The 25,088-nt window shown below is 38.0% G+C and overlaps 1 protein-coding gene across 1 annotated transcript in view; it reads right to left on the bottom strand.

The window, feature by feature from the left end:
* LOC521568 (ATP-binding cassette sub-family C member 4) overlaps positions 1–25,088 on the bottom strand; it is a 191,585-nt gene that overhangs the window by 34,499 nt on the left and 131,998 nt on the right. The window contains exons 26-27 of the mRNA XM_024989063.2: positions 24,265–24,420; positions 4,718–4,807 (exon numbers count right to left, since the gene is read on the bottom strand). Coding sequence (XP_024844831.1) covers positions 4,718–4,807; positions 24,265–24,420 — 246 coding nt within the window. The remainder of the gene's footprint in view (positions 1–4,717; positions 4,808–24,264; positions 24,421–25,088) is intronic.

The raw sequence follows: 25,088 nt of genomic DNA, 5'->3' as shown, positions 1-25,088 counted from the left end.
TCTCCATATTTTGTAGAATCTTCCTACTCTTCAAAAAGAAAGGCTGGTGTGGGTTGGAAGAGACACTGAAATACAATCAACAGATGGAGAAGAGCTTTTACTAGAGCAGGACCAGCAGTAAAGGAAGTAAAGGGGGAGTCCATTCACCTAAATACAAGGTCCCAGAAAATGGGTGTGTGAGCTTTCTCTACAGTCAGGATTGAATCATGTGATTTCTGATGCACAGGCTGCTGAAACCCAGATTTTGAATCTTGGTTTCCTGTATGATGAGATACACTTGTGTCCTAACAGAGATATTATCAACGTCAAACATAACTGGGTTATTTCTTCACAGTTTTCATGCCTTATGAAATATGCCATCCTTAGTTGTCTATTCCAGAAATAAAGCTGTTTTCTTTTTTTAACAGAAGCAACATGCTGCTGATTATTTTCAAGAGTTTTTGGTTTGTTTATTTGTTTTATAACTAGAGGATAATTGTTTTATAATGTTGTGGTGGTCTCTGTGATACATCAACATGACTACCCTTCTTTTCCAGAGTTTTATTTACCATGATTCCTTAACCTTTGAGAGATAAAGTGCTTCATCTTCAGGTACTACTCATGTTATATTGGTAGAGCTGCCCTTGCTTTTTAGGTGTCCCAATCGGCATTAATTTCTGATGAACTTTCCTCAATTTACTGTAAGCTATTTATCATTACATGAAAAAAAATTATTTTCAGAATACCTTGAAAAAAACAACTAAGGTGGGATGGGCAGCATTCATAAAACTGTCTCCCTTCTGAGTGTCCAGATCAGTCAAGGAGGAAGGAGTAGACAGAACTAAGGATTTAAAAATAAATTTAAAAAACTTCTTTTACTTTTAACTGAAGTTCTTAAAGAAGAAAACGTAGTGGTGCCTTCCTACTCTCAGAAAGACTCTGAGTTAGGGTTCACATTTTCCATTTGTTCTGCATCACTTATAAACCAATTACTGGGGGGTGTTGGCTGGATGGCATCACCGACTCGATGGACGAGTTTGAGTGAACTCCAGGAGATGGTGATGGACAGGGAGGCCTGGCATGCTGCGATTCATGGGGTCACAAAGAGTCAGACACGACTGAGTGCCTGAACTGAACTGAACAGAATCCACCTAAAAATTGATCTTTTTGCTTGAGTTATACTTCTTAGACTGACAAATCATCTCATCACTCTGTTACTATAGGAAGTATTTCTTTTTTTTTTTTTTTTATCAGCGCGAGGGCCAGGGCTGCCGGGTCCCCCTCTCCGGCCGCCGACTCCAGAGCACAGAGGCACGCCGGGTTCTTCTCAATAGGTTTCCTCTCAGCATCATCTCAGCGCGTGCCCCCAGAGCCGGCCTAGAGCTCGAAATGCACGTCGGTGTCGACCCACGGAACAGAGATCGGGAAGAACTAGCTCCGAGACACCTCCGACCAGCCGCCCCTAGGAAGTATTTCTTTATGACATTTTCATGTTTATCAATGAAAGATTTAGTAGATATTCTAAAAATTAGAATATCACATAAAAGTCATAAAGGAACAATTCCTAGAGAAATACAATGATGGGATGATTCCTCCCTAAGAATACCACTAAAGTAACAGGACCACTTCTGGAAGTGGCATATGGAAACCACACACTTCACTTTGTGAAATAAACTCATGTTTATTTCTATTTACAGAAATTTCCACTATGAGGTACCATTTCACACCAGTCAGAATGGCTGCGATCCAAAAGTCTACAAATAATAAATGCTGGAGAGGGTGTGGAGAAAAGGGAACCCTCTTACACTGTTGGTGGGAATGCAAACTAGTACAGCCACTATGGAGAACAGTGTGGAGATTCCTTAAAAAACTGGAAATAGAACTGCCTTATGATCCAGCAATCCCACTGCTGGGCATACACACTGAGGAAACCAGAAGGGAAAGAGACACGTGTACCCCAATGTTCATCGCAACACTGTTTATAATAGACAGGACATGGAAGCAACCTAGATGTCCATCAGCAGATGAATGGATAAGAAAGAAGTGGTACATATACACAATGGAGTATTACTCAGCCATTAAAAAGAAAACATTTGAATCAGTTCTAATGAGGTGGATGAAACTGGAGCCTATTATACAGAGTGAAGTAAGCCAGAAGGAAAAACACCAATACAGTATAATAACACATATATATGGAATTTAGAAAGATGGTAACAATAACCCTGTGTACGAGACAGCAAAAGAGACACTGATGTATAGAACAGTCTTATGGACTTTATGGGAGAGGGAGAGGGTGGGAAGATTTGGGAGAATGGCATTGAAACATGTAAAATATCATGTATGAAATGAGATGCCAGTCCAGGTTCGATGCACGATACTGGATGCTTGGGGCTAGTGCACTGGGACGACCCAGAGGGATGGTATGGGGAGGCAGGAGGGAGGAGGGTTCAGGATGGGGAACACATGTATACCTGTGGCGGATTCATTTTGATATTTGGCAAAACTAATCCAATTATGTAAAGTTTAAAAATAAAATAAAAAAAAAAAAAAGAAATTTCCAAATGTACTTTATTTAAAGGTAGATCTTAGTATTGTCTACCACTTCCAGTGCTTCATCATTATTAGAATTCAGAGGCTACTAAATTTTATTTTGATTTTGGCTCCTACAGATGAATTAAATATAAGTTATATCCAGGTTCTAAGATAGCTTTTCAAAGGATTTATCTTCCAATTAATGTTTCTTCACTGTCCATGGAACAGTGTGCTCTAAAATTCTATAGTAATTTTACTACTGGAGGATCTGTGAAGAGAGATCTCAGGCTTGGAAACAAATTGGAAAATAAGTTACCAATATTTCTAGTGTTTTGAAAGGTGTGTACTAATTTCATCATTAAATCTTTCCTCTGAGTCCAGTAGAAGTGGATCCCCCCATCTTCCTTTATAACTGCTCTTCCTACCTCTTCTCTTCTAGAATTTCACTGTAGAAAGACTCACTGACTTAAACGGAATCAGAGGTCCACTGCTTCTCAAGTAGAAGGTGAAGCAATCGACCTGATTTAAGAGCATGAAATCCTCACAGTTGCTGGAAAGCAGGGTGGGTGTGTGAGACTCAGTGCTGACATCCTTCAGAAACCATAAATATTGGCAGGAGATTATCAGGCCTTCAAGTCAGCTTGCTCACAGTCAACTTCATCTGTGTATTACAGATTTGAGAGCTACCCCTGAAAGGGTGACACGAAATGACAAAAAGTACCAATTCAAAACAACAACACTGTGTCACTGGGATTTGTAGGAGAAAAACAAAAAACATTTTTGTTTTGAGAGAAATAAGCCATGCTTCTCTGAACTGAAGAGATCAATCAAACATTAAGTATTTATTAAGTGCTTACTTTTTAAAAGCAGAAAACTGAGCTAAGTCCTATGAAGGTTTAAAATCTGTCTATAGTTTAGAGGTTGAGATACATTTTCTGCCATAAGTTGCTTAGAATCAATTTAAAAAACTGGGGCAAATACACAAATTTTTCTTTTGGTTATACTTCCACACTTTTATTAGAATGCTTTTTATATATTATATGTGAAAAAATATAGCATTTCTTTTTTTTTTCTAATTTTATTAAAATATACCAACCAACAACACCTTAACACTCAAAACATTCCATGAAATGGGGAGGAGATTCAAAGAAGTAGTCCAAAGGGAAACACTACACAAATAGAACATCTTCTAGAAATGAACTTAAAACTATAAAAACATCACAAAAGCTCCAGGGTTCTGTTACTTGCATTTACTCTGCAGCATTAAAATAGCAGTCAATATATAATTATTATCACATTCCAACTGTATAATTTACCCTTATAAACACTTATGAAACATCACACTGTTTTAGTAGTATCATCTCATTTATCTTTCAGTTAATAGTGAAAAGCTATTATTGTCTTCACTTAGTAAATGTTCCCTAATACCAGAGGAATAAAATAAATACTACAGGGTAATTAGGGTAATTAATTCACTAGGTCACCAATAGAATTTGAACCCATAGTTTAAAAATCTAATTTAGTGCTCTGCTATAGTCAAAGCTATGGTCTTCCCAGGGGTCACGTATGGTTGTGAGAGCTGAACTGTAAAGAACGTAGAGCACCAAAGAATTGATGCCTTCAAACTGTGGTACTAGAGAAGATTCCTTGGACAAAAAGGAGATCAAACCAGTCAATCTTAAGGAAATCAACCCTGAATACTCATTGGAAGGACTGATGCTGAAGATGAAGCTCCAGTATTTTGGTCACCTGATATGAACAGCCAACTCATTGGAAAAGCCCATGATGCTGGGAAAGATTGACAGCAGAAGAGGGCATCAGAGGATGAGATGGCTGGATGGCATCACAGATGCAATGGACATGAACCTGGGCAAACTTTGGAAGATAGTGAAGGACAGGGAGGCCTAGCATGCTGCAGTCCATGAAGTCCCAATGTGTCAAACACGGCTGTAGAACTGAATATAATATAACACAAAGACAAGGTAATGTGTCTAGTTGCTTTGGATTCTAGGGGAAAAGCTACAGTGGAAATATGAGGCATTATATTCTTGCTTTCCATCAAAATCAATACACAGGTCATCAATATTCTGCTAGGAGGTAAACAAAGTCAGTTACATGGATAAGCTCCCCTTTAATTGCCTGCAGTGCTATAAATGTACACACACATATACTGATGCTAACAAACTAATAACATTTAATAAATTACCTCTTTTAAGGCATTCCATAGTTCCTTATCTGTATGTTCATTAAAAGGATCCAGATTTTTCCTCATTGTTTCCATGAATAAAACAGGCTCCTAAATAACCGAAAATAAGTAAATGTTATTAGTCCACTTTATCCATTTATTCCAGTATTTACAGAATTAAAATGAACAAAATCAAAATTCACTGAAATCCAGAGGGATGGTATTGGGAGGGAGGTGGGAGGGGGGTTCAGGATGGGGAACACATGTACACCCGTGGCAGATTCATGTTGATGTCTGGCAAAACCAATACATTATTGTAAAGTAATTAGCCTCCAATTAAAATAAATACATTTATATTAAAATCTTTAATAATAAGGTTGTAAATGCCTGTTTACAAAAACAGTATCTCTAAAATAATTTTCAGTTGTATAAACTGTGCTGCAAAATATCCACTGGACCATTGAACAGTAACAAAAGAATGCTGAGGTGTGTCACCTTAAGAAAAACCTGAAGAACAGAAAGGAAGATTTGATTTTTTTCAAGGCCTCCCTGGTAATACCTACCTAATAAAAAAAATGAGGATATAATTATTTGATAAATTATACACCAACAGCACTAGATAAACTGTCAATTCTGGTATGATACTAGGAAATAGCAAGAGCATGATTAGTTGAGGTTTGAAAGGGTTAATAGTCAGGCAGATATGGAGGCCAGGGTCTCCAAACATGGGGAGAAGGCAAAAAGGCACATTCCTTGGCATAGCAGGAGGTTTCTCAAATCCTGTGTTGCTATGGGGACTATCTAAAACTAACTTTTTCAAACCTCCAGCTCCTATCTGCTCAGCAAAACAGTATATCTTGCCCAAGGGAATATCCTGTCTTAAGCTATGTTAATGAAACAATGTATCTTTATTAGAAACCTGTTTTTCTTTAAAAACTAATGTCAACTGCTTTATGGATACAATTTATCTCACCCAGAGATACCTCAGTGGGAGACTGCTCCCCTCTTGCAGATGCTCTCTCAGGATGTATGTTATGGGAGAGGAGCCTGGTGCATTTCTCTCAGCCAGCCTTGTGTTTCTTTTATCTATGATTAGCAGCTCACTAACAATGTATAATGCCTTGCTAAAGACTAGCAAGGGGGTACTCTCCTAGGCCCTCCCTTCCAGCACCTTTTGCTGGAAGCTTTCTATACTCCTGTTACATTTAAAAACTTTGCTACACAAAAGCTCTGAGTGGTCAAAAGTGGCTGTCTTTGGTCCTGGATTGAAATTCTCTCCTCTGGAAGCCAAGAATACTGACACCATTCACAGCTCACAGCCATAACCTTTCAGGTTTGTGCCTCAAAGCAGAACTATTAAATAGTTTCACACTGGCACTGAAGAATAAAGCAGGCTATTTTCTCTACTGGTAAAACAGTCTTCCCAGGATCTGGAACCTTTCCACATCTGTGAATGAAACATCTCCGCACATGCAAAGAGAATGTCAATTACGGGGGCCTAAGGCTTCTCTTTGGAGAAGGCAATGGCACCCCACTCCAGTGTTCTTGCCTGGAAAATCCCATGGACGGAGGAGCCTGGTAGGCTGCAGTCCATGGGGTCGCTAGGAGTTGGACACGACTGAGCGACTTCACTTTCACTTTTCACTTTCATGCATTGGAGAAGGAGATGGCAACCCACTTCAGTGTTCTTGGCTGGAGAATCCCAGGGATGGGGGAGCCTGGTGGACTGCCATCTATGGGGTTGCACAGAGTCTAACACGACTGAAGCGACTTAGCAGCAAGGCTTCTCTTAGGGCCAAAGACTTGATGCTTTTGAACTGTGGTGTTAGAGAAGACTCTTGAGAGTTCTTTGGACTGCAACGAGATCAAACCAGTCCATCCTAAGGGAAATCAGTCCTGAATATTCATTGGAAGGACCAATGCTGAAGCTGAAACCAATACTTTAGCTACCTGATGCGAAGAACTCCTTGGAAAAGATCCTGATGCTGGGAAAGATTGAAGGCAAGAGGAGAATGAGATGACAGAGGATGAGATGGTTGGATGGCATCACCAGTTCGATGGACATGAGTTTGAGCATGCTTTGGGAGTTGGTGATGGACAAGGAAGCCTGGTGTGCTGCAGTCCATGGGGTCTCAAAGAGGCAGACACAACTGAGCAACTGAACTGAACTGAAGGCTCCTCTGTCTATGTAGAGATTACCTTTGAGTCTGCATCAGCTGGTCCCCACTTCTCTCACCTGTGTGTCAGATGACCTGCATCACAGAACCTCATTACTACCTGCAAGCACACTGACTGACACCGTGCACCTTAGCCAGGCACCATAGTAACCGTTTGCATGAGTTATTTTACGATAGGAGGTCCTGGTAAGGAACATGGAAATAATAAGCCACCACCAACCAGAAGAATTCAGGAAAGGTCAGAATGAGACACCACATGTCCGACCACCTCCCAGAATCCTTCACTCTGGCATCCATCTTGGCTGAACAAAGCATGCACCACCAGGAAGGACTCTGAGTCAGAATGATTGGCTAAAGACAACCCAGAAACTCATCCCATCACCTTAAAACCCAAACTGCAAGCCATATGGCACAGGTGTTCTCCTGGGTTCCCTTACCCTACTGCTCTCCACCCGGGTGCCCTTTCCCAATAAAATCTCTTGCTTTGGCAGCACATATGTCTCCTCGGACAATTCATTTCTGAGTGTTAGACAAGAACCCAGTTTCAAGCCCTGGAAGGGGTCCCCCTTCTTGCAACAGTAGGTCACACAACCTTCATGTAAATATACACTACATTTTTTTTTCCTGAAAGTACAAATAAACCTCATTGAATAAGAGTTGGCTGGCAAAACAGTCAGGAAAACATTCTTATTCAATGTAACAATTTAAATGAAACATTAGTTTCAAAACTGTTTTTTCATTATGATTTAAAGATTATACTTTTTAAAATGTAATTCATTGTGTCATATTCAGTACTGACTTTTTCCTTTGTTACAAACATAACACAAAGTCATTTTACGTGTGACCCAAAAATAGCCACTCTGAATCAGAGCGTTTAGTGCAATAAATTGATAACCCCTCAACACAACCGCAGACAGAAAACTTCAGTCTTACTGGACCTTTGTATATGCTGCTGGAAGAATGACTATAAACTATATTGAAAAGACACCCTACCCACTAACTGAAGGTTAAAATGACCCAGGGCCCAGACAAAAACCATACAAGTGGTTACAAACGAGGCAGATAAAGCACAGTCTTTATCCTCATCATTTCAGTCCCAAAGCAAGAAACTGTCCTCTACTAAAGTATATCTAGAATATATCAGAGAAGTCAGAACAACTCTGATTCACCTTCTTCAGCCTACTGAAGAAAACTCAGGGAATGGAAATACCAAAGAGCAGAACGGGCTGTGTAAAAAATACTTAGCTTTTGCTTTGATTTAAAAGAAGAAGAAAAAAAAAAACCCATCAAACATAAAAATAAATCTATGTAACCACAATAAAGATGCTGTTGATCTGTGCCAACCTTTAGGCTACAATCATAAATAATGAATTCACAAGCAGTCTCACTTCAATTGAAAACATCTTATTTGTGCCAATAGGATAAGGAGTTCTATGTGTAGAATATCATCCAAAGAAGTTTTGAAATTCATTTTCCAGATCCTTTCAGATAAGCAGCTACTCCGTAAATACAATCTCACTTTGGTGTTCTTTCTGGGGAATATACTTAACTGCTTCACATTCTGAGCACAAAGGATGCACAGACTTCAGATACCTGTTCCACTTAAGGAAATTATCTAAGAAGTACTTTCATATTTTGCTTTTTCCTGAAATTTTGAACACAAATTGAGGAGTACCTTCCTAAGATTACACAGTATTTGTCTTTGAAAGTTCCCCCTAAAACTCCAGGACTGACTGTCTATGTCACCACTCCCCTGCCTCTGATTCCTAGGCAAGTCCTTGTTGCTGTCACATCTCCCCATTTCTGACCTGTTCATGATGGGGTCAATAGTGATGCGGGAGAGAGACACCATCCTGGAAGCTGCTGCTGCTCACAGGATCATAGGGCAGAGGGAGTCAGGGAAGATGATGCAGACCTGGATCACCTAAGTGGGGCGACTCAAAGAAACAGCACTGGGCTCCCCCTTTGCAGAGTCTGAGCTCAGCTTGCTAGGACTACTAAATCAAGGTCTTGAGAAAACAAGGATCACTGCTTCCTATTTGTTTGGGGAAAGAGGATCCTAAGTTTTCTGCTCTGAGACAAGTAACTTTAAGTAACCACAGTATCAGATTTTGTCCCTGCTGGATTCTGGAGTTTGGAATCTCTCTAAATTGAAGTCCAGGCTTTACCGCTTGGTAAGTTAAGTTTCCAGTGCCCCAGATTTAAAATCTGTAAGATAAGGATAACCATAGAATTCTTTTGAGCAAAAAGTGGGAGATGGTAGAGAAAGAGGGTAAAACATGTTAAAGTGAAAATCACTCAGTTGTGTCCGACTCTTTGTGACCCCATGGACTGCAGCATGCCAGCCTTCCCTGTCCATCACCAATGCCCAGAGCTAAGGACTCCACAAATGTTAGGGATTATTATCAATACCTATGTAACCTCTCAGAGCCTGAAACAAACACTAGAGCAGCAGAAATTAGAGACAGAGGCCCTGTCCTCAAGGAGAGGAAGAAAATAGTCAAGAATGTGAGGAGGGCTAAAAAAATACCAGAGATCTTCATGGGGGACTGGAAAGTATAAGTGGGTACAGGGTGGCGGTCAGGAAAGAACATTATGAGATGGGAATCAGAAATCAAAAGATAAAAAGGAAGTGATAGTCTCTCCTCTTGTTCCTTATTGAAAAGACAGATTTTTCTATTTTGCCTTTCCCTAAAACTCCTATTTTGCTAATTTTCTTTCCCTTCACTCTTTACATTTATATTAACAATGTGCTTTACACTATAAACAATAAATGTAAAGAAAATCACCCAAAACCACAAAAATATAAACAGAAATTAAGTAGCAAAATCAGTCCAGAATGTGTTACTCTTTTCACTTAACTAGAAGTAACACTGGAAAGTTCAATGCCCTGATCCTTAAGGATGGTAATAGGTGCTACTGACTGAGGATTCCTAAGAACTAGAAATGGGCCACAACTGTTTTCTTATCCAGTTATATCTTTACAGCAAATCTGTGCAGCAGTAATTCCTAGAACTGGTTTAAGGACCAGGATGATGAACCTTAGAAGCTGAATGACTTCATCAAGGCCCCATAGTCATATGAGGCAGAGCAGAAATAAAAATGTGGGTCATGTTTATACTTGATCTACACTTTTTTTTTCCTAATTTTATTTTTAAATTTTACATAATTGTATTAGTTTTGCCAAATATCAAAATGAATCCGCCACAGGTATACATGTGTTCTACACTTTTAAACACTCTATCACTGGCTGCCTCCTGAATGACTTTCTTGGACCTTTAAAACATTGCAAGATCTCTTCAGATTCTCTCTCTTGAGTCAACCATTACTGTACATTGGATATAAAAGCATATAAATGTTCTGTATTTACAATGGTTGGTGGATACAAAGCTTAATAATGTTTTGAAAGCAAACTCTCTGGAGTGTGTACCTAGAGCAGGCCCAAACGTAGGATGGAAACTGATGGAACAAATCCAAAACCTGGTGATGTCAAGGGATGTTTAGTCTTTGCTCACATGTACTGCTAAAATATTACTTGCAGAGCCAAGAATCATTTGGTGTTATATCTTTATTTATGGAGTACTTTTATATACACACACATACAAACTTTTCTTATCAAGAAGCATCAACAGGGCACATTTATAGATACTTTCATCCAAGGACATAAAAGTAATTTGCAGACGTGCTAATTATTTCCAAAACTAATTTCATCTGGCCCATTTCAGAGATGGGTACAATCAAAACATAAATCTTGGGAATTTAAACTCATTTTGCTCTTCTTGTTGTTCAGTTGTGTAGTCACCTCCAATTCTCTCACCTCATGGACCATCACCCAGAGTTTACTCAAACTAATTTCCATTGAGTTCTTCCTGTCTTCCATCTTTCTCAGCATCAGGGTCATTCCAATGAGTCAGATCTTCACAACAGGTGGCTAAAGTATTGGAGCTTCAGCTTCAGCATTAGTCCTTCCAAAATGAATATTCAGGACTGATTGTCTTTAGGATTGACTGGTTTGATCTCCTGGCTGAGCAAGGGAGTCTCAACAGTCTTCTCCACATCCACAGTTGGAAGGCATCAGTTTTTCAGTGCTCAGCCTTTTTTATGTCCAGCTCTCACATCCAAACATGACTACTGAAAAAATTAAAGCTTTGACTATACAGACCTTTGTAGACAAAGTAATGTCTCTGCTTTTTAATATGCTGTCTAGTTTAGTCATGACTTTTCTTCCAAGGAGCAAGTTTCTTTTAATTTCATGGCTGCAGTCACCATCTGCAGTGATTTTGGAGGCCCCCAAAAATAAAGTCTCTAACTGTTTCCATTGTTTCTCTATTTCCCATAAAGTGATGGGACCAGATGCCATGATCTTTATTTTTGAATGTTGAGTTTTAAGCCAGCTTTTTCACTCTCCTCTTTCACTTTCACTCTTGCCTTCATCAAGAGGCTCTTTAGTTCCTCTTTGCTTTCTACCATAAGGGTGGTGTCATCTGTGTATCTGAGGTTATTGATATTTCTCCAAGCAATCCTGATTTCAGCTTGTGCTTCATTCAGTCCAGCATTTCACATGATGTACTCTGCATATAAGTTAAATAAGCAGGGTAACAATATACAGCCTTGACATACTGCTTTCCCAATTTGGGACTGGTCTCTTGTTCCATGTCTGGTTCTAACTGTTGCTTCTAGAACTGCATACAGGTTTCTCAGGAGGCAGATAAGGTGGCCTGGTATTCCCATCTCCTTAAGAATTTTCCACGGTTTGTTGTGATCTACACAAAATCTTTAGTGTCGCCAATGAAGCAGAAGGAGATGTTTTTCTGGAATTCTCTTGCTTTTTCTATGATCCAGTGGATGTTGGCAATTTGATCTCTGGTTTCTCTGCCTTTTCTAAACCTGGCTTGGACATCTGGAAGTTCAAGGTTCATGTATTGTTGAAGCCTAGCTTGAAGGATTTTGAGAATTACTTTGCTAGAATGTGAAATGAGTACAATTGTTCATTAGTTTGAACATTTCTTGGCATTGTCCTTCTTTGGGATTGGAATGAAAACTGACCTCTTCCACTCCTGTGGCCACTGCTGAGTTTCCAAATTTGCTGGCATACTGAGTGCTGCACTTTTACAGCATCATCTTTGAGGCTTTGAAATAGCTCAGCTGGAATTCCATCAACTCCACTATTTTTTTTTTTCATAGTGATTCTTCCTAAGGCCCACTTGATTTCACACTTCATGATGTCTGGCTCTAGGTGAATGATCCTACCATCACAATTATCCAGGTCATAAAGATTTTTTTGTATAGTTCTTCTGTGTATTCTTGCCACCTCTTCTTAATATCTTTTGCTTCTGTTAAGTCCATGCCATTTCTGTCCTTTATTGTTCCTATCTTTGCATGAAATGTTCCCTTGGTATCTCTAATTTTCTTGAAGAGATCTCTAGTTTTTCCCATTTTGTTGATTTCCTCTATTTCTTTGATTGTGTGCCTAAAAAAGCTCTCTTATCTCTCCTTGTTATTCTCTGGAACTCTGCATTCAAATGGGTATATCTTTCCTTTTCTCCTTTGCCTTTATCATCTCTACTTTTCTCAGCTTTTTGTAAGGCCTCCTCAGACAACCATTTGCCTTTTTGTATTTCTTTTTCCTGTGCATGGTTTTGATCATCAATTTATTTCCTACCATAATCACTAAGTGATGAACCTAATAGATAAAGAGAATCTTAAAATATAGATTTTATGTGCTGAAAATTTCTTCCCATTTTTCCTGAAAGGGATTTTTTTTTTTTTTAATTTAAATTGTGGTGAAAGTCACTCAGTTGTGTCTGAATCTTTGTGACCCAATGGACTGTATAGTCCATGGAATTCTCCAGGCCAGAGTATTGGAGGGGGTAGCCTTTCCCTTCTTCAGGGGATCTTCCCAACCCAGGTCTCCCACATCGCAGGCAGATTCTTTACCAGCTGAGTCACAAGGGAAGCCCTAATTGCGGTAAAATACACATAAAATTTTCTGCTTAACCACTTTAAGTGTACAGTTCAGTGCTATTAAACACATTCCCATTGTCATAGAGCCATCACTACAATCCAGGCATAGAATTTCTTTTATCTTTCAAAACTGAAACTCTGTACCTATTAAACAACTACTCCCCTCCCCTTTGTCCTTGCAATTCCTGGTAACCCTCTCTCTTGTTTCTGTCTCCATGAATTGACTACACTAGGTACCTCACATTAGTAGAATAATACAATATTTGTCATTTGTGACTGTATTATTTCACTTAGTACAATGATCTCAAGGTTTTTCTGTGTTGTAGCATGCCTCAGAATTTCCTTCCTTTATAAGGCTGAATAATATTCCATGAGAAACTACTATAGTCCTGAAATCTGACTTCAATTGATCTGCAGCTATGGATTTGTGATGGTGGCTTTAAGAGCACAGTGTCTTGAGGACACCAGGGCTGATTGCCTGCATTCTCATAGTTGATGCAGAGCCAAGGATAGTGCCAAAAGAATGTATTTCATGAGCCCACACAATAGGTGACAGGTTACACCAGGGAACCCACTCCTTGGTGGACAGTTCTAGCACAGGAATACTCAATGGTTCCTCTCCCAGTGGGAGAGCTCCAGGTCTGCCTACACTGCAGCTCAGAAACAGATACGGGGACTTCTACTATAATACGTGAACCATGAACTTCCAGATGTTCAAGCTGGTTTTAGAAAAGGCAGAGGAACCAGAGATCAAATTGCCAACATCCGCTGGATCATGGAAAAAGCAAGAGAGTTCCAGAAAAACACCTATTTCTGCTTTATTGACTATGCCATACCTTTGACTGTGTGGATCACAATAAACTGTGAAAATTCTGAAAGAGATGGGAATACCAGACCACCTGACCTCCCTCCTGAGAAATGTGTATGCAGCTCAGGAAGCAACAGTTAGAACTGGACATGGACCAACAGACTGGTTCCAAATAGAAAAAGGAGTATGTCATGCTGGGAGCCGGCAGTGAGGAGCTCCACCCATGGCAAAGGTCATGAGGAAGGAGGCTCGGCATACACAAAGGCGGGATCAAGCCTCAGGAGTCCCCCTGGAAATTCTCGAGCATCTACCCCCTAAACCAGAGTCTGCCTACTTTCTGCTTTGTGCTCTCACCTACACCTCTGACTTTATGGGGGGATATCCCCCACTACCTCTCTCTGAAAAAAGAGTTAACTTACAGCTCCAGTTAATAATTCTTGGGTGGGACAGTGTTTCAACCTACAAACTCCTTTGGAAGTCCTCTAGCCTGCCTGAATAGGTTTTTCCGGCCACATGTGATTGTTCAGAGTCTCCCAACTGTGAGAGGCATGAGATGTTCTAAACTGTCTAAATACAGATTCCTTTGAGCAGTTAAAAGATTGATTAGAAATTGTATTGGTGAAGGGTTTTTCACTTTTTGGGCCAATATTTGCTGCTAAGTCTCCATATCCCTTACCTACTGTGTCCCTGGCAGTGTATTGATTAATATAATTGGTGTAAGTAGTAGCTTTAATGTTTGTAACCTTGGACCCTTGAGTTAATTCTTTTTCTTGTTATAGCCCACCACACCTTTGCCCTATAGGAATGCAACTTTATCTAATACTTTTGGAGGGTGGCACCTGACTAATCACCTTTAGAGAAAAATAAGTTTTCTGAAGAAAGGATCTTAAAATGTTAACAGGCCTCCGGGCCAGAAGATGATGCAAATCACCCAAACTTTTGCATATAAGTTTTCAGGAAGAAAGCCTGGCTTACTGCATGACTCTACCCCTTCCCCCATTATCCTCTATGCATAACTTAAGGTATAAAAACTACTTTGGAAAATAAAGTGCGGGCCTTATTCACCAAAACTTGGTCTCCTCATGTCATTCTTTCTCTCACCTTCTGGCTGAATTATTCAGTCTCTTTTCTCCACTGAATTTCCTCACTGAGCTACCCTTATTTAACCACTCTTTATATCTTTAATTAACATTTAAATAAGCTGTTGTTTCCTGATTGCCGAAGCCTTCTCCCCTTCGAATTCCCTGGATCCACCAGGGCTGGACCCCGGCAATGTCAAGGCTGTATATTGTCACCCTACTTATTTAACTTATATGCAGAGTACATCATGAAAAACTCTGGGCTGGAAGAAGTACAAGCTGGAATCAAGATTGCTGGGAGAAATATCAATAACCTCAGATATGCAGATGACACCACCCTTATGGCAGAAAGTGAAGAGGAACTAAAAAGCCTCTTGATGAAAGTGAAGGAGGAATATGAAAAAGCTGGCTTAAAGCTCAACATTCAGAAAACCAAGATCATGGCATCTGGTCCCACCACTTCATGGGAAATAGATGGGGGAACAGTGGAAACAGTGTCAGACTTTATTTTGGGGGGCTCCAAAATCACTGAAGATGGTGATTGCAGCCATGAAATTAAAAGACACTTATCCCTTGGAAGGGAAGTTATGGCCAACCTAGATAGCATATTGAAAAGCAGAGACATTACTTTGCCAATAAAGGTCCATCTAGTCAAGGCTATGGTTTTTCCAGTGGTCATGTATGGATGTGAGAGTTGGACTGTGAAGAAAGCTGAGCACCAATGAATTGATGCTTTTGAACTGTGGTGTTGGAGAACACTCTTGAGAGTCCCTTGGACTGCAAGGAGATCCAACCAGTCCATTCTAAAGGAGATCAGACCTGGGTATTCTTTGGAAGGAATGATGCTAAAGCTGAAACTCCAGTACTTTGGCCACCTGATGCGAAGAATTGACTCATTGGAAAAGACTCTGATGCTGGGAGGGATTGAGGGCAGGAGGAGAAGGGGATGACAGAGGATGAGATGGCTGGATGGCATCACCGACTCAATGGACATGAGTCTGAGTAAACTCTGGGAGTTAGTAATGGACAGGGAGGCCTGGCATGGTATGATTCATGGGGTCGCAAAGAGTTGGACACGACTGAGTGACTGAACTGAACTGACTCTAATAACTGGGAAGCAGACCCTTTCCCTGAGAGGACTATGAAACCACAGAGCAAAGAGGAAGCTCCACACAACATCAAGTGCAGGCTTTGGTCACCACACCAGGCATACCCCCTATAGAGGGGATAGCCACCAGCACACACTGAGGAAAGATGCAGGAGGCATCCATAATGGTAATAAAAACAGTCTCACACTAAAAACATTAAACTCACACAATCGAAATAGGGACATTCCCATATAAAAACATCCTTGCCAGACCACAGTAGATAACTCTTTCTCTTAAATTCCTAGAGTAAGAGAAATATAAGCAAAATGAAGAAGCACAGAAACCACTCCTAATCAAAAGATCAAGAGCAATCCCCTGAAAGAATGATGAAACAGATTTCTTCAGTCTAATAGACTCTGAGTTCAAAAAGAAAGAAATGAAAATTCTGAAGAAATTAAGAAAGACTATCAATAGAAATGTAGATGACTCTAAAAGTGAACTAGAAACTACAATGAGGAACCAAAAAAAATTAGAAAACTTATTTTCTGAGGCAAAAGCTGAGCTAAAGTCTTGCTGAAGCTAAAGCTCCAATACTTTGGCCAAGTGATGTGAAGAGCTGACTCATTAGAAAAGACCAGATGCTGAAAAAGACTGAAGGCAAAAGAAGAAGAGGCTAGCAAAGCATGAGATGGTTTGATAGCATCACCAACTCAATGGATGTGAATTTGAGTAATCTCTGGGAGACAGAGGAGCCTGATGTGCCACAGTCCAAGGGGTTGCCAGAGTCTGACATATCATAGCAACTGAACAACAAACAATATAGACAATAAATAGCAAATTGCAGAAGAATGAATACATGATATGGAAGTTAGAACAATGGAAATCACCAAATCAGAACAGCAGATGGACAAATAAAAAAATGAAAGCAATTGCGATCCTATGGAACAATATAAAGTGTGCCAATCTATACATGATGGGGATCCCAACAGGAAAATAAAGAGAAAATTGGAAATAAAAATGTTTTTGAAGAAATTAGGGCTTAAAACTTCCCAAATCTAAAGAAGGAACCAAATATTCAAGTACAGAAAGAACAGAAGGTCCCAAACTAGATAGATAGAAACAGATCTACACAAAAACATATTTAAAATGGCAAAAGTTAAAGAAAGTATTATAAAGGCAGCAAGAGAAAAAGAGTTAATTACAAGGTAATTTCCATAAGGCTATCAGTTGATTTCTCCATAGAAATCAAGAGGTGGCCAAATACATTCAATGTACTGGAAGGGAAAAACCTGCAACCTAGGATACTCTACCCAACAAAATAATCATTTAGAATATGAAAGGTAAAGAATTTCTTAGACAAGCAAAAACTAAAAGGATACAGTAATAGTAAGCCTATCCTAGAAGATATATTGAAAGTTTTCTCTAAATAAAAAAGCAAGCAAATAAAAAAAAAAAGAAAGAAAATCACAATTGGAAAATAAATCACTTAAATAATCCAGTATATAGACTTAAAAAAATTTTTTTTGGTGAAAGCAATGATAACTACAATGAACAGTAAAAGGGTAAACATGAAGATGTGAAGCAGAACATGAAAATCACAAAATGTGGGGGAGGAAAGTAAGAAAATGTAGATTTTTCTTAGAATGCATTTGAGCCTAATATGACTACCAATCTAAAATAAGTGTCATCAGCTATAGGAAGAGGTTAATATACTTGTAAAACAAATCAAAAACATACAGCAGACTCACAAAAACCAAAAAGAAGAAAGCATAAGCACAATACAAAAGAAAACCATCAAATCAAAGAAGGAAAATCAAATGAAAGATGAAATACAAAACTAACTGGAAACAAATACATATCTATTGATAATTACTTTAAATGTCAATGGACTAAATGCTCATATAAAAAGACAAAGAGTGGCAGATTGGATTAAAAAAAAAAAAAGAATCTATAATTTGTTGCCAGTGTGAGACATGCAACAGGGCAAAGGACACATGTGGACTGAAAGTGAAGGGATAAAAAAAAGGTATTTCATGCAAATGGAAATGACAAGGAAGTGGGAGCTCACAATATTCATGTCAGACAAAAAAGACTTTAAGATAAAGGCCATAAAGGAAGACAAAAAAGGAAATTATATAATCATAAAAGGGCTAATACAAGAAGAGGATATTACATTCATCAACATAAATGCACCTAATATAGGAACACCCAAATTCATAAAACAAATACTAACTGAAATAAAGGTAGAAGCTGACAGAAACACAGTAATAGTAGGAGACCTTAACACCCCACTGACATCAATGGACAGATTTCCCAGACAGAAATCAATACAGCAACAGCGATCCTAAATGATATATTAAAATAGTTAGACTTAACTGATATTTTCAGGATATTACATTACAACCCCCCAAAACACAGAGTATAAATTTTCAAGTGTACATAGAACATTCCCTAGAATAGACCACATACTAGGGCATAAAACAAGCCTCAACAAATTTGAAAGAAAATAAATTATTTGAAGCATCTTTTTTGGCCACAAGGTCATGAAACTAGAAATCAAACATGGAAAGAGAAATGAGGAAAGCATAATTATATGGAGACTATGTAATATGTTACTAAAACAAACAGTGGGTCAATGATGACATCAAAAAAAATTTTATACCTTGAGACAAATAACAGGGAAAACACAACCAGACAAAACCTACAGGATGAAGCAAAAGCAGTTCTTAGAAGGAATTTCATAGCAATACAGATCTTCCTTAGAAAGAAAGAAAAAGAAAAAAAAAAAGCAAGTAAATAGCTTAACCTATCACCTAGGAATTAAGGGAAAAAAAGAACAAACAAAACCTAAAGTCAGCAGAAGGAAGGAAAAAATAAAGATCAGAGAGGAAATATATAGGGATTAAAAAATCAAGAAAACCTAGAGCTGTTTCTTTGAAAGGGTAAAAAAAAAAGAATTGACAAACCTTTGTCTAGTCTCAACAAGAAGAAAAGAGAGGACATAAGTAAACAAAAAGAAACAGGAGAAATAAGACCTTATATTGTAGAAATAAAAAAGAGAGAGAATACTACAAAGATTTAGATGCCAACAAATTTGAGAGGTTAGAATAAATGGACAAGTTTCTAGAAACCCAGTGTGCATCAAAACCGAATCAAGAAGAAACAGATAATTTGAGCACACTACACACTAGAAGTAAAACAGATTCTGCAATATTTTTTTAAAAATCCCTGCAAATAAAGTCCATGAAAAGATGTCTTCACTGGGGAATTCTACCGAACATAAAAAGAAGAACCTATACCAATCCTTATCAAGCTCTTCCAAAAGACAGAAAATGAGGGGACACTCCCAAAGTCACTCTATGAGGCCACGACTACACTGATACAAAAACCAGACAAAGACACTAACAAAAAAGAAAATGACAGCTTAATAACTTAGATGAACATAGATGCAAAATTTCTCAACAAAATATTAGGAAACTAAATCCAACAACAGATAAAAGAAGATTAGGCATCATGACCAAGTTGGGTTCTTCCCAGGGCACAAAGATTGTTCAACACACACAGGCCAATCAACGTGACACACCACATCAACAGAAGGGAAAGACAAAAACCACATGGCCATTCCAATAGATGTATAAAAAGCATCTGATATCCATCCATGATGAAGAAAAGGCCTACCAAAGTGGGTATAATGGGAAAATATCTTAACCTTACTAAAAGCTATTTATGACAAACCCACAGCTAACACAACTCAACAGTGAGAAGCTGAAACCCTCACACTAAAATATGGAACAAGAAAAGGATGCCCATTCTCACCATTTTTATTCAACATAGTATTGGAAGTCCTAGTCACAGGAATGAGTCAAGAAAAAAAAAAAGGTATCCAAATGAAAAAGAAGTGGGAAAACTGTCCTTATTATGTAGATTATATGTTACATAGAACATTCTAAAGACTCCCCACAAAAACTCTTAGAACCAATAAATGAATTCAGCAAGATAGCAGGATACAAGATTAACATAAAGAAATCAGTTATATTTCATTACACTAACAATGAAATATCAGAAAGGGGATATAATAAAAAAAATATTTAAAAAAAAGCAATCTCTTTTAAAATGGCATCTACAAGCTAAAATACTTAGAAACAAATCTCATCAAGGAGTGAAAGAGTTCTTTGCTAAGAATAAACAACATTGATAAAGGAAATTAAAGATGATTCAAAGAAATGGAAAAATACCCCATGCTCCTGAATTAGAATAATTAATATTATTAAAATGGCCATGCTACCCAAAGCAATCTACAGGTTTAAAATGATTCCTATCAAATATTTCACAGACTAGAAAAAATCACCATAAAATTTAAATGAAACCATAAGAGATCAAGCATTGCCAAAACAATCCTGAAGAAAAATAACGAAGCAGGAGTCATAGCCCTCCCAGACTTCAGACCACACTACAAAGTTACAATAATCAAAACGTATGGTATTGGCATGAAAATAAACATATAGATCAATGGAAAATAATAGAGACCCTAGAAATGAATCCATACACTTACACTCAGATAATCTTCAATAAGTAATGCAGGATTATGTAATAGAGAAAAGACTGCCTCTTCAGATTCCTACTATGGGAATCTGGACTGCTACATATGAATCAATGAAGTTAGAGCACACTCTTACCATACCCCAAAATGACTTAAAGATTTAAATATAAGACATGACACCATAAAACCTTCAGAGGACAACATAGACAAAACATTCTTTGACATGAATCATACCAATGCTTTATGTCAGTCCCCCAAGGGAATAGAAATAAAAGGAAAAATAAACAAATGGGGCCTAATCAAATGTACAAACTTTTGCACAGCAAAGGAAATCATAAACAAAAGGAAAAGACAACCTATGGATAGGAGAAAGTATTTGAAAATTTTGTGACCAATAAGTGCTTCATTTCCAAAATATACAAACAGTTAATATATATAACTCAACAACAACAAAAAAAACCCCAAACAACCCCAACTGAAAAATGAGCAGAATATCTAAGTAGCAGAAGGCAGTATTGGAGACTCCTTAAAAAAACAAGGAATAAAACCACCATATGACACAGCAATCTCATTCCTAGTCACATACCCTGAGGAAACCAAAATTGAAAAAGACACGTGTATTCTGTTGTTCATTTCAGAACTATTTACAATAGCTATAACATGGAAGCAATCTAAATTTCCATCAACAGATGAATGGATAAAGTTGTGGTACATTTCTGTGAAGAAGACACACATTGGCCAACAGGCACAACAAAAGATGCTTAAAATTGCTAATCACTAGAGAAATGCAAACAACACTGAGGTACTACTTCACACTGGTCAGGATGGCCATGATTTAAAAGTCTACAAATAAGAAATGCTGGAGAGGATATGGAAAAAAGGCAACTCTATTACAATTTTGGTGGGAATGTAAATTGATACAGCCTCTATGGAAGATGGTATGGAGATTGCAAAACTAATACAATTATGCAAAGTTTAAAAATAAAATTTTAAAAAAAAAAAAAAAAAACCTACAAATAGTTTAGTCAGGTCCCACTTGTTTACTTTTGTTTTTATTTCCATTACTTTAGGAGGTGGGTCATAGAGGATCAGATCTTGCTTTGATTTCCCCAAAGAAGACATACAAATGGCTAACAAACACATGAAAAGATGCTCAACATCGCTCATTATTAGAGAAATGCAAATTAAAACTACAAAGAGACATCACCTCACGCTGGTCAGAATGGCCATCATCAGAAAGTCTACAAACAATAAATGCTGGAGAGGGTGTGGAGAAAAGGGTACACTCTTGCACTCTTGGTGGGAATGTAAGTTGATACAGCCACTATGGAAGACGGTATGGATATTCTTTTAAAACCTAGGAATAAAACCACCATATGACCCAGTAATCACACTCCTAGGCATATACCCTGAGGAAATCAAAATTGAAAAAGACACATGTATCCCATTGTTCGTGGCAGCACTATTGACAATAGCTATAACATGAAGCAACCTAGATTTCCATAAACAGATGAATGGATAAAAAAGTTGTGGTATATATACACAGTGGAATATTACTCAGCCGTGAAGAGGAATGGTTTTGAGTCAGTTCTGATGGGGTGGATGAACCTAGAACCTATTACACAGAGTGAAGTAAGTCAGAAAGAGAAATATAAATATGGTATTCCAATGTATATACACAGAATCTAGAAAAATGGTACTAACAATCTATGCACAGGGCAGCAGTGGAGAAACAGATATGGAGAATAGACTTGTGGACACAGGGAGAGGGGAGGAGAGGGTGAAATGCATGGAAAGAGTAACATGGAAACTTACATTACCATGTGTAAAATAGACGGCCAATGGGAAATTTGTTGTATGGCTAAGGAAACTCAAACAGAGGTTCTGTATCAACCTAGAGGAGTGGGATGGGGAGGGAGATGAGAGGAAGGGGAAAAAAAAAAAAAAAAACCTACAGAGTTGCCATATGGTCCAGCAATCCCACTCCTGGGCATATATCCAGGAAAAAACTGTATTTCAAAATATACATGCATCTCTATGTTTACAGCAGCACTATTCATAATAGCCAAGACATGGAAGGAACCTATTAATAAATGTGCATTAATAGATGAATGGATAAAGAAGATGTTTTATATATATATATATATATATATATATATATGTAATGAAATACTACTCAGCCATAAAAAGAATGCAATAATGTCATTTTCAACAACATTGCTGGACCTAGAGACTACCATAATGTATGAAATAAGTTAGAAAGACAAACATCGTATGATATCATTTATATGTGTAATTTAAAATATGAAACAAATGAACTTATCTACAAAACAGAAACAGACTCACAGATAGAGAACAGACTTGTGGTTGCCACAGGAATGGAGCAGGGGGGAGGGATGGACTGAGAGTGTGGGATTCACAGATTGATACTATTATGTATACAGTGTATAGACAACAAAGTCATACTGTTGCACAGGGAAGAATATTTAATATCCTGTAATAAATAACCATATCCATAAAAACATCTACTTCTGCTTTATTGACTACACCAAAGCCTTTTGACTGTGTGGATCACAACAAACTGTGGAAAATTCCTAAAGAGATGGGACTAACAGACCACCTTACGTGCCTTCTGAGAGATACATATGCAGGTCCAGATGCAACAATTAGAACTGGACATGGAAAAAAAAGACTGCTTCTAAATCAGGAAAGGCACACATCAAGGCTATATTTTGTCACCCTGCTTATTTAACTTATATGCAGAGTACATCATAAGAAATGCAGGGCTGGATGAAGCACAAGCTGGAATCAAGATTACCAGGAGAAATATCAGTAACTTCAGATATGCAGATGACACCACCCTTATGGCAGAAAGTGAGGAGGAACTAAAGAACCTCTTGATTAAAGTGAAAAAGGAGAGTGAAAATGTTGGCTTAAAATTCAACATTCAGAAAACTAAGATCATGGCCTCTAGACCCATCTCTTCATGGCAAATAGATGGGGAAACAATGGAAACAACGACAGACTTTATTTTCTTGGGTTCCAAAAAACACTGCAGATGTTGACTGCAGCCATGAAATTAAAAGACTCTTACTCTGTGGAAGAAAAGCTATAACTAACCTAGACAGCATATTAAAAAATAGAGGCATTACTTTCCCAATGAATGTCCATCTAGTCAAAGGTATGGTTTTTTCAGAAGTCATGTATGAATGTGAGAATTGGACTATAAAGAAAGTTGAGTGCTGAAGAATTGATGCTTTTGAAGTGTGGGGTTGGATAGGACTCTTGAGAGTCCCTTGGACTGCAAGGAGATCAAAACAGTCAATCCTAAAGGAGATCAAACCTGAATGTTCTTTGGAAGGACTGATGCTGAAGCTGAATCTCCAATACTTTGGCCAACTGATTCATAGGAAAAGACCTTGATGCTGGAAAAGACTGAAGGCAGGAAGAGAAGGGGACGACGGAGGATGAAATGGTTGGAACTGACTCGATAGATATGAGTTTGAGCAAGCTCTGGCAGTTGGTGATGGACAGGGAAGTCTGCGTGCTGCAGTCCATGGAGTCACAAAAAGTCAGACATAACTGAGCAACTGAACTGAACCAAAAACTGAAATAAATCATAGTGGAAACAATATGAAAAGTATATATGTATAAACTGAATCACTTTGCTGTACAGTAGAAACTAACACAACATTGTATATTAACTATATTTCAATATAAAATATATATATTTTTAAATCTGGTATGTGATTAGATTATCTGTTGAAAATACCTGCTGCTAAAAATATGCTCTACTGGGGGCAAAAGGATCAACATTTTTATCCAATTTGAAAACAAATAAAAATCAAATTCAAATCATTTAAACTTGGTGCCTTATAAAAAGAACATATGAGAATGCTCTGATGTGCATACCTGTAGTATGATTGACATTTTCTTCCTTAAATTGTGAAGTCCAGTGGCTTGTATCCAACAGCTATCAACTGAAAGTAAGCCTTCAAATTCTGACAATCGAAAAACTGCAGAAAAAATAGAACTTTTCCCAGCTCCTGTTCTTCCCACAATGCCAACCTGTAATGAGATCCAAAAGGGATTAAAAATTAACAACATGCAACAAACCTAGGAGAAATCCTGTCAGTTGTGAAAGAATTTTTAAAGTCTATGTAGAATGTAGTCTAAACATTTCTCAGTCAATTCAACTGTTGAAATTTGGGCCCAGATAATTCATTACTGGGGGATAATTAATTATAGTTGGTTTTGTCTGGATATATGCCCAAAATCTTGTATATTGTAGGATTTTCAGTAGTATTTTGGACTCTAACCACTAGAAACCAGAAACATTCCTCACATTTCGGCAACCAAAAATGCCAGACATTGACAAATGTCCCCTAGTTGAGACCCTGTGTCTCAAAGAAGAGTTAATAATAACAGAATTAATCTATAGGCAGTGAAAAGCCAGCAGTCTCCTAAGTGATCCATAAAAATTAAGTTTAAATTATGTTTATTCCTAATGTCTGGGTATTTCTATGTTGAGAATTATGTGGATAATTTTACAGCAGTGTCAACAAGTCAGAAGTGTTATACACAAATAACTATCCATTTTCTGAGAGTTCTATTATTTGAGAGGATTTTTTTTTGGTAGAAAAATTAAGTCACTTCCTAACATTAAATACCTTAATGACGTTCTGTCCTTGAAGAAAACATCTTACAATTGTAAAACACAGGTCTCGCTGTCTTAA

The sequence above is a fragment of the Bos taurus genome, unplaced genomic scaffold (assembly GCF_002263795.3).
Source record: "Bos taurus isolate L1 Dominette 01449 registration number 42190680 breed Hereford unplaced genomic scaffold, ARS-UCD2.0 Leftover_ScbfJmS_1899, whole genome shotgun sequence".
Taxonomy (NCBI): Eukaryota; Metazoa; Chordata; class Mammalia; order Artiodactyla; family Bovidae; genus Bos; species Bos taurus.
This window is presented reverse-complemented; position numbering and strand designations above follow the sequence as displayed.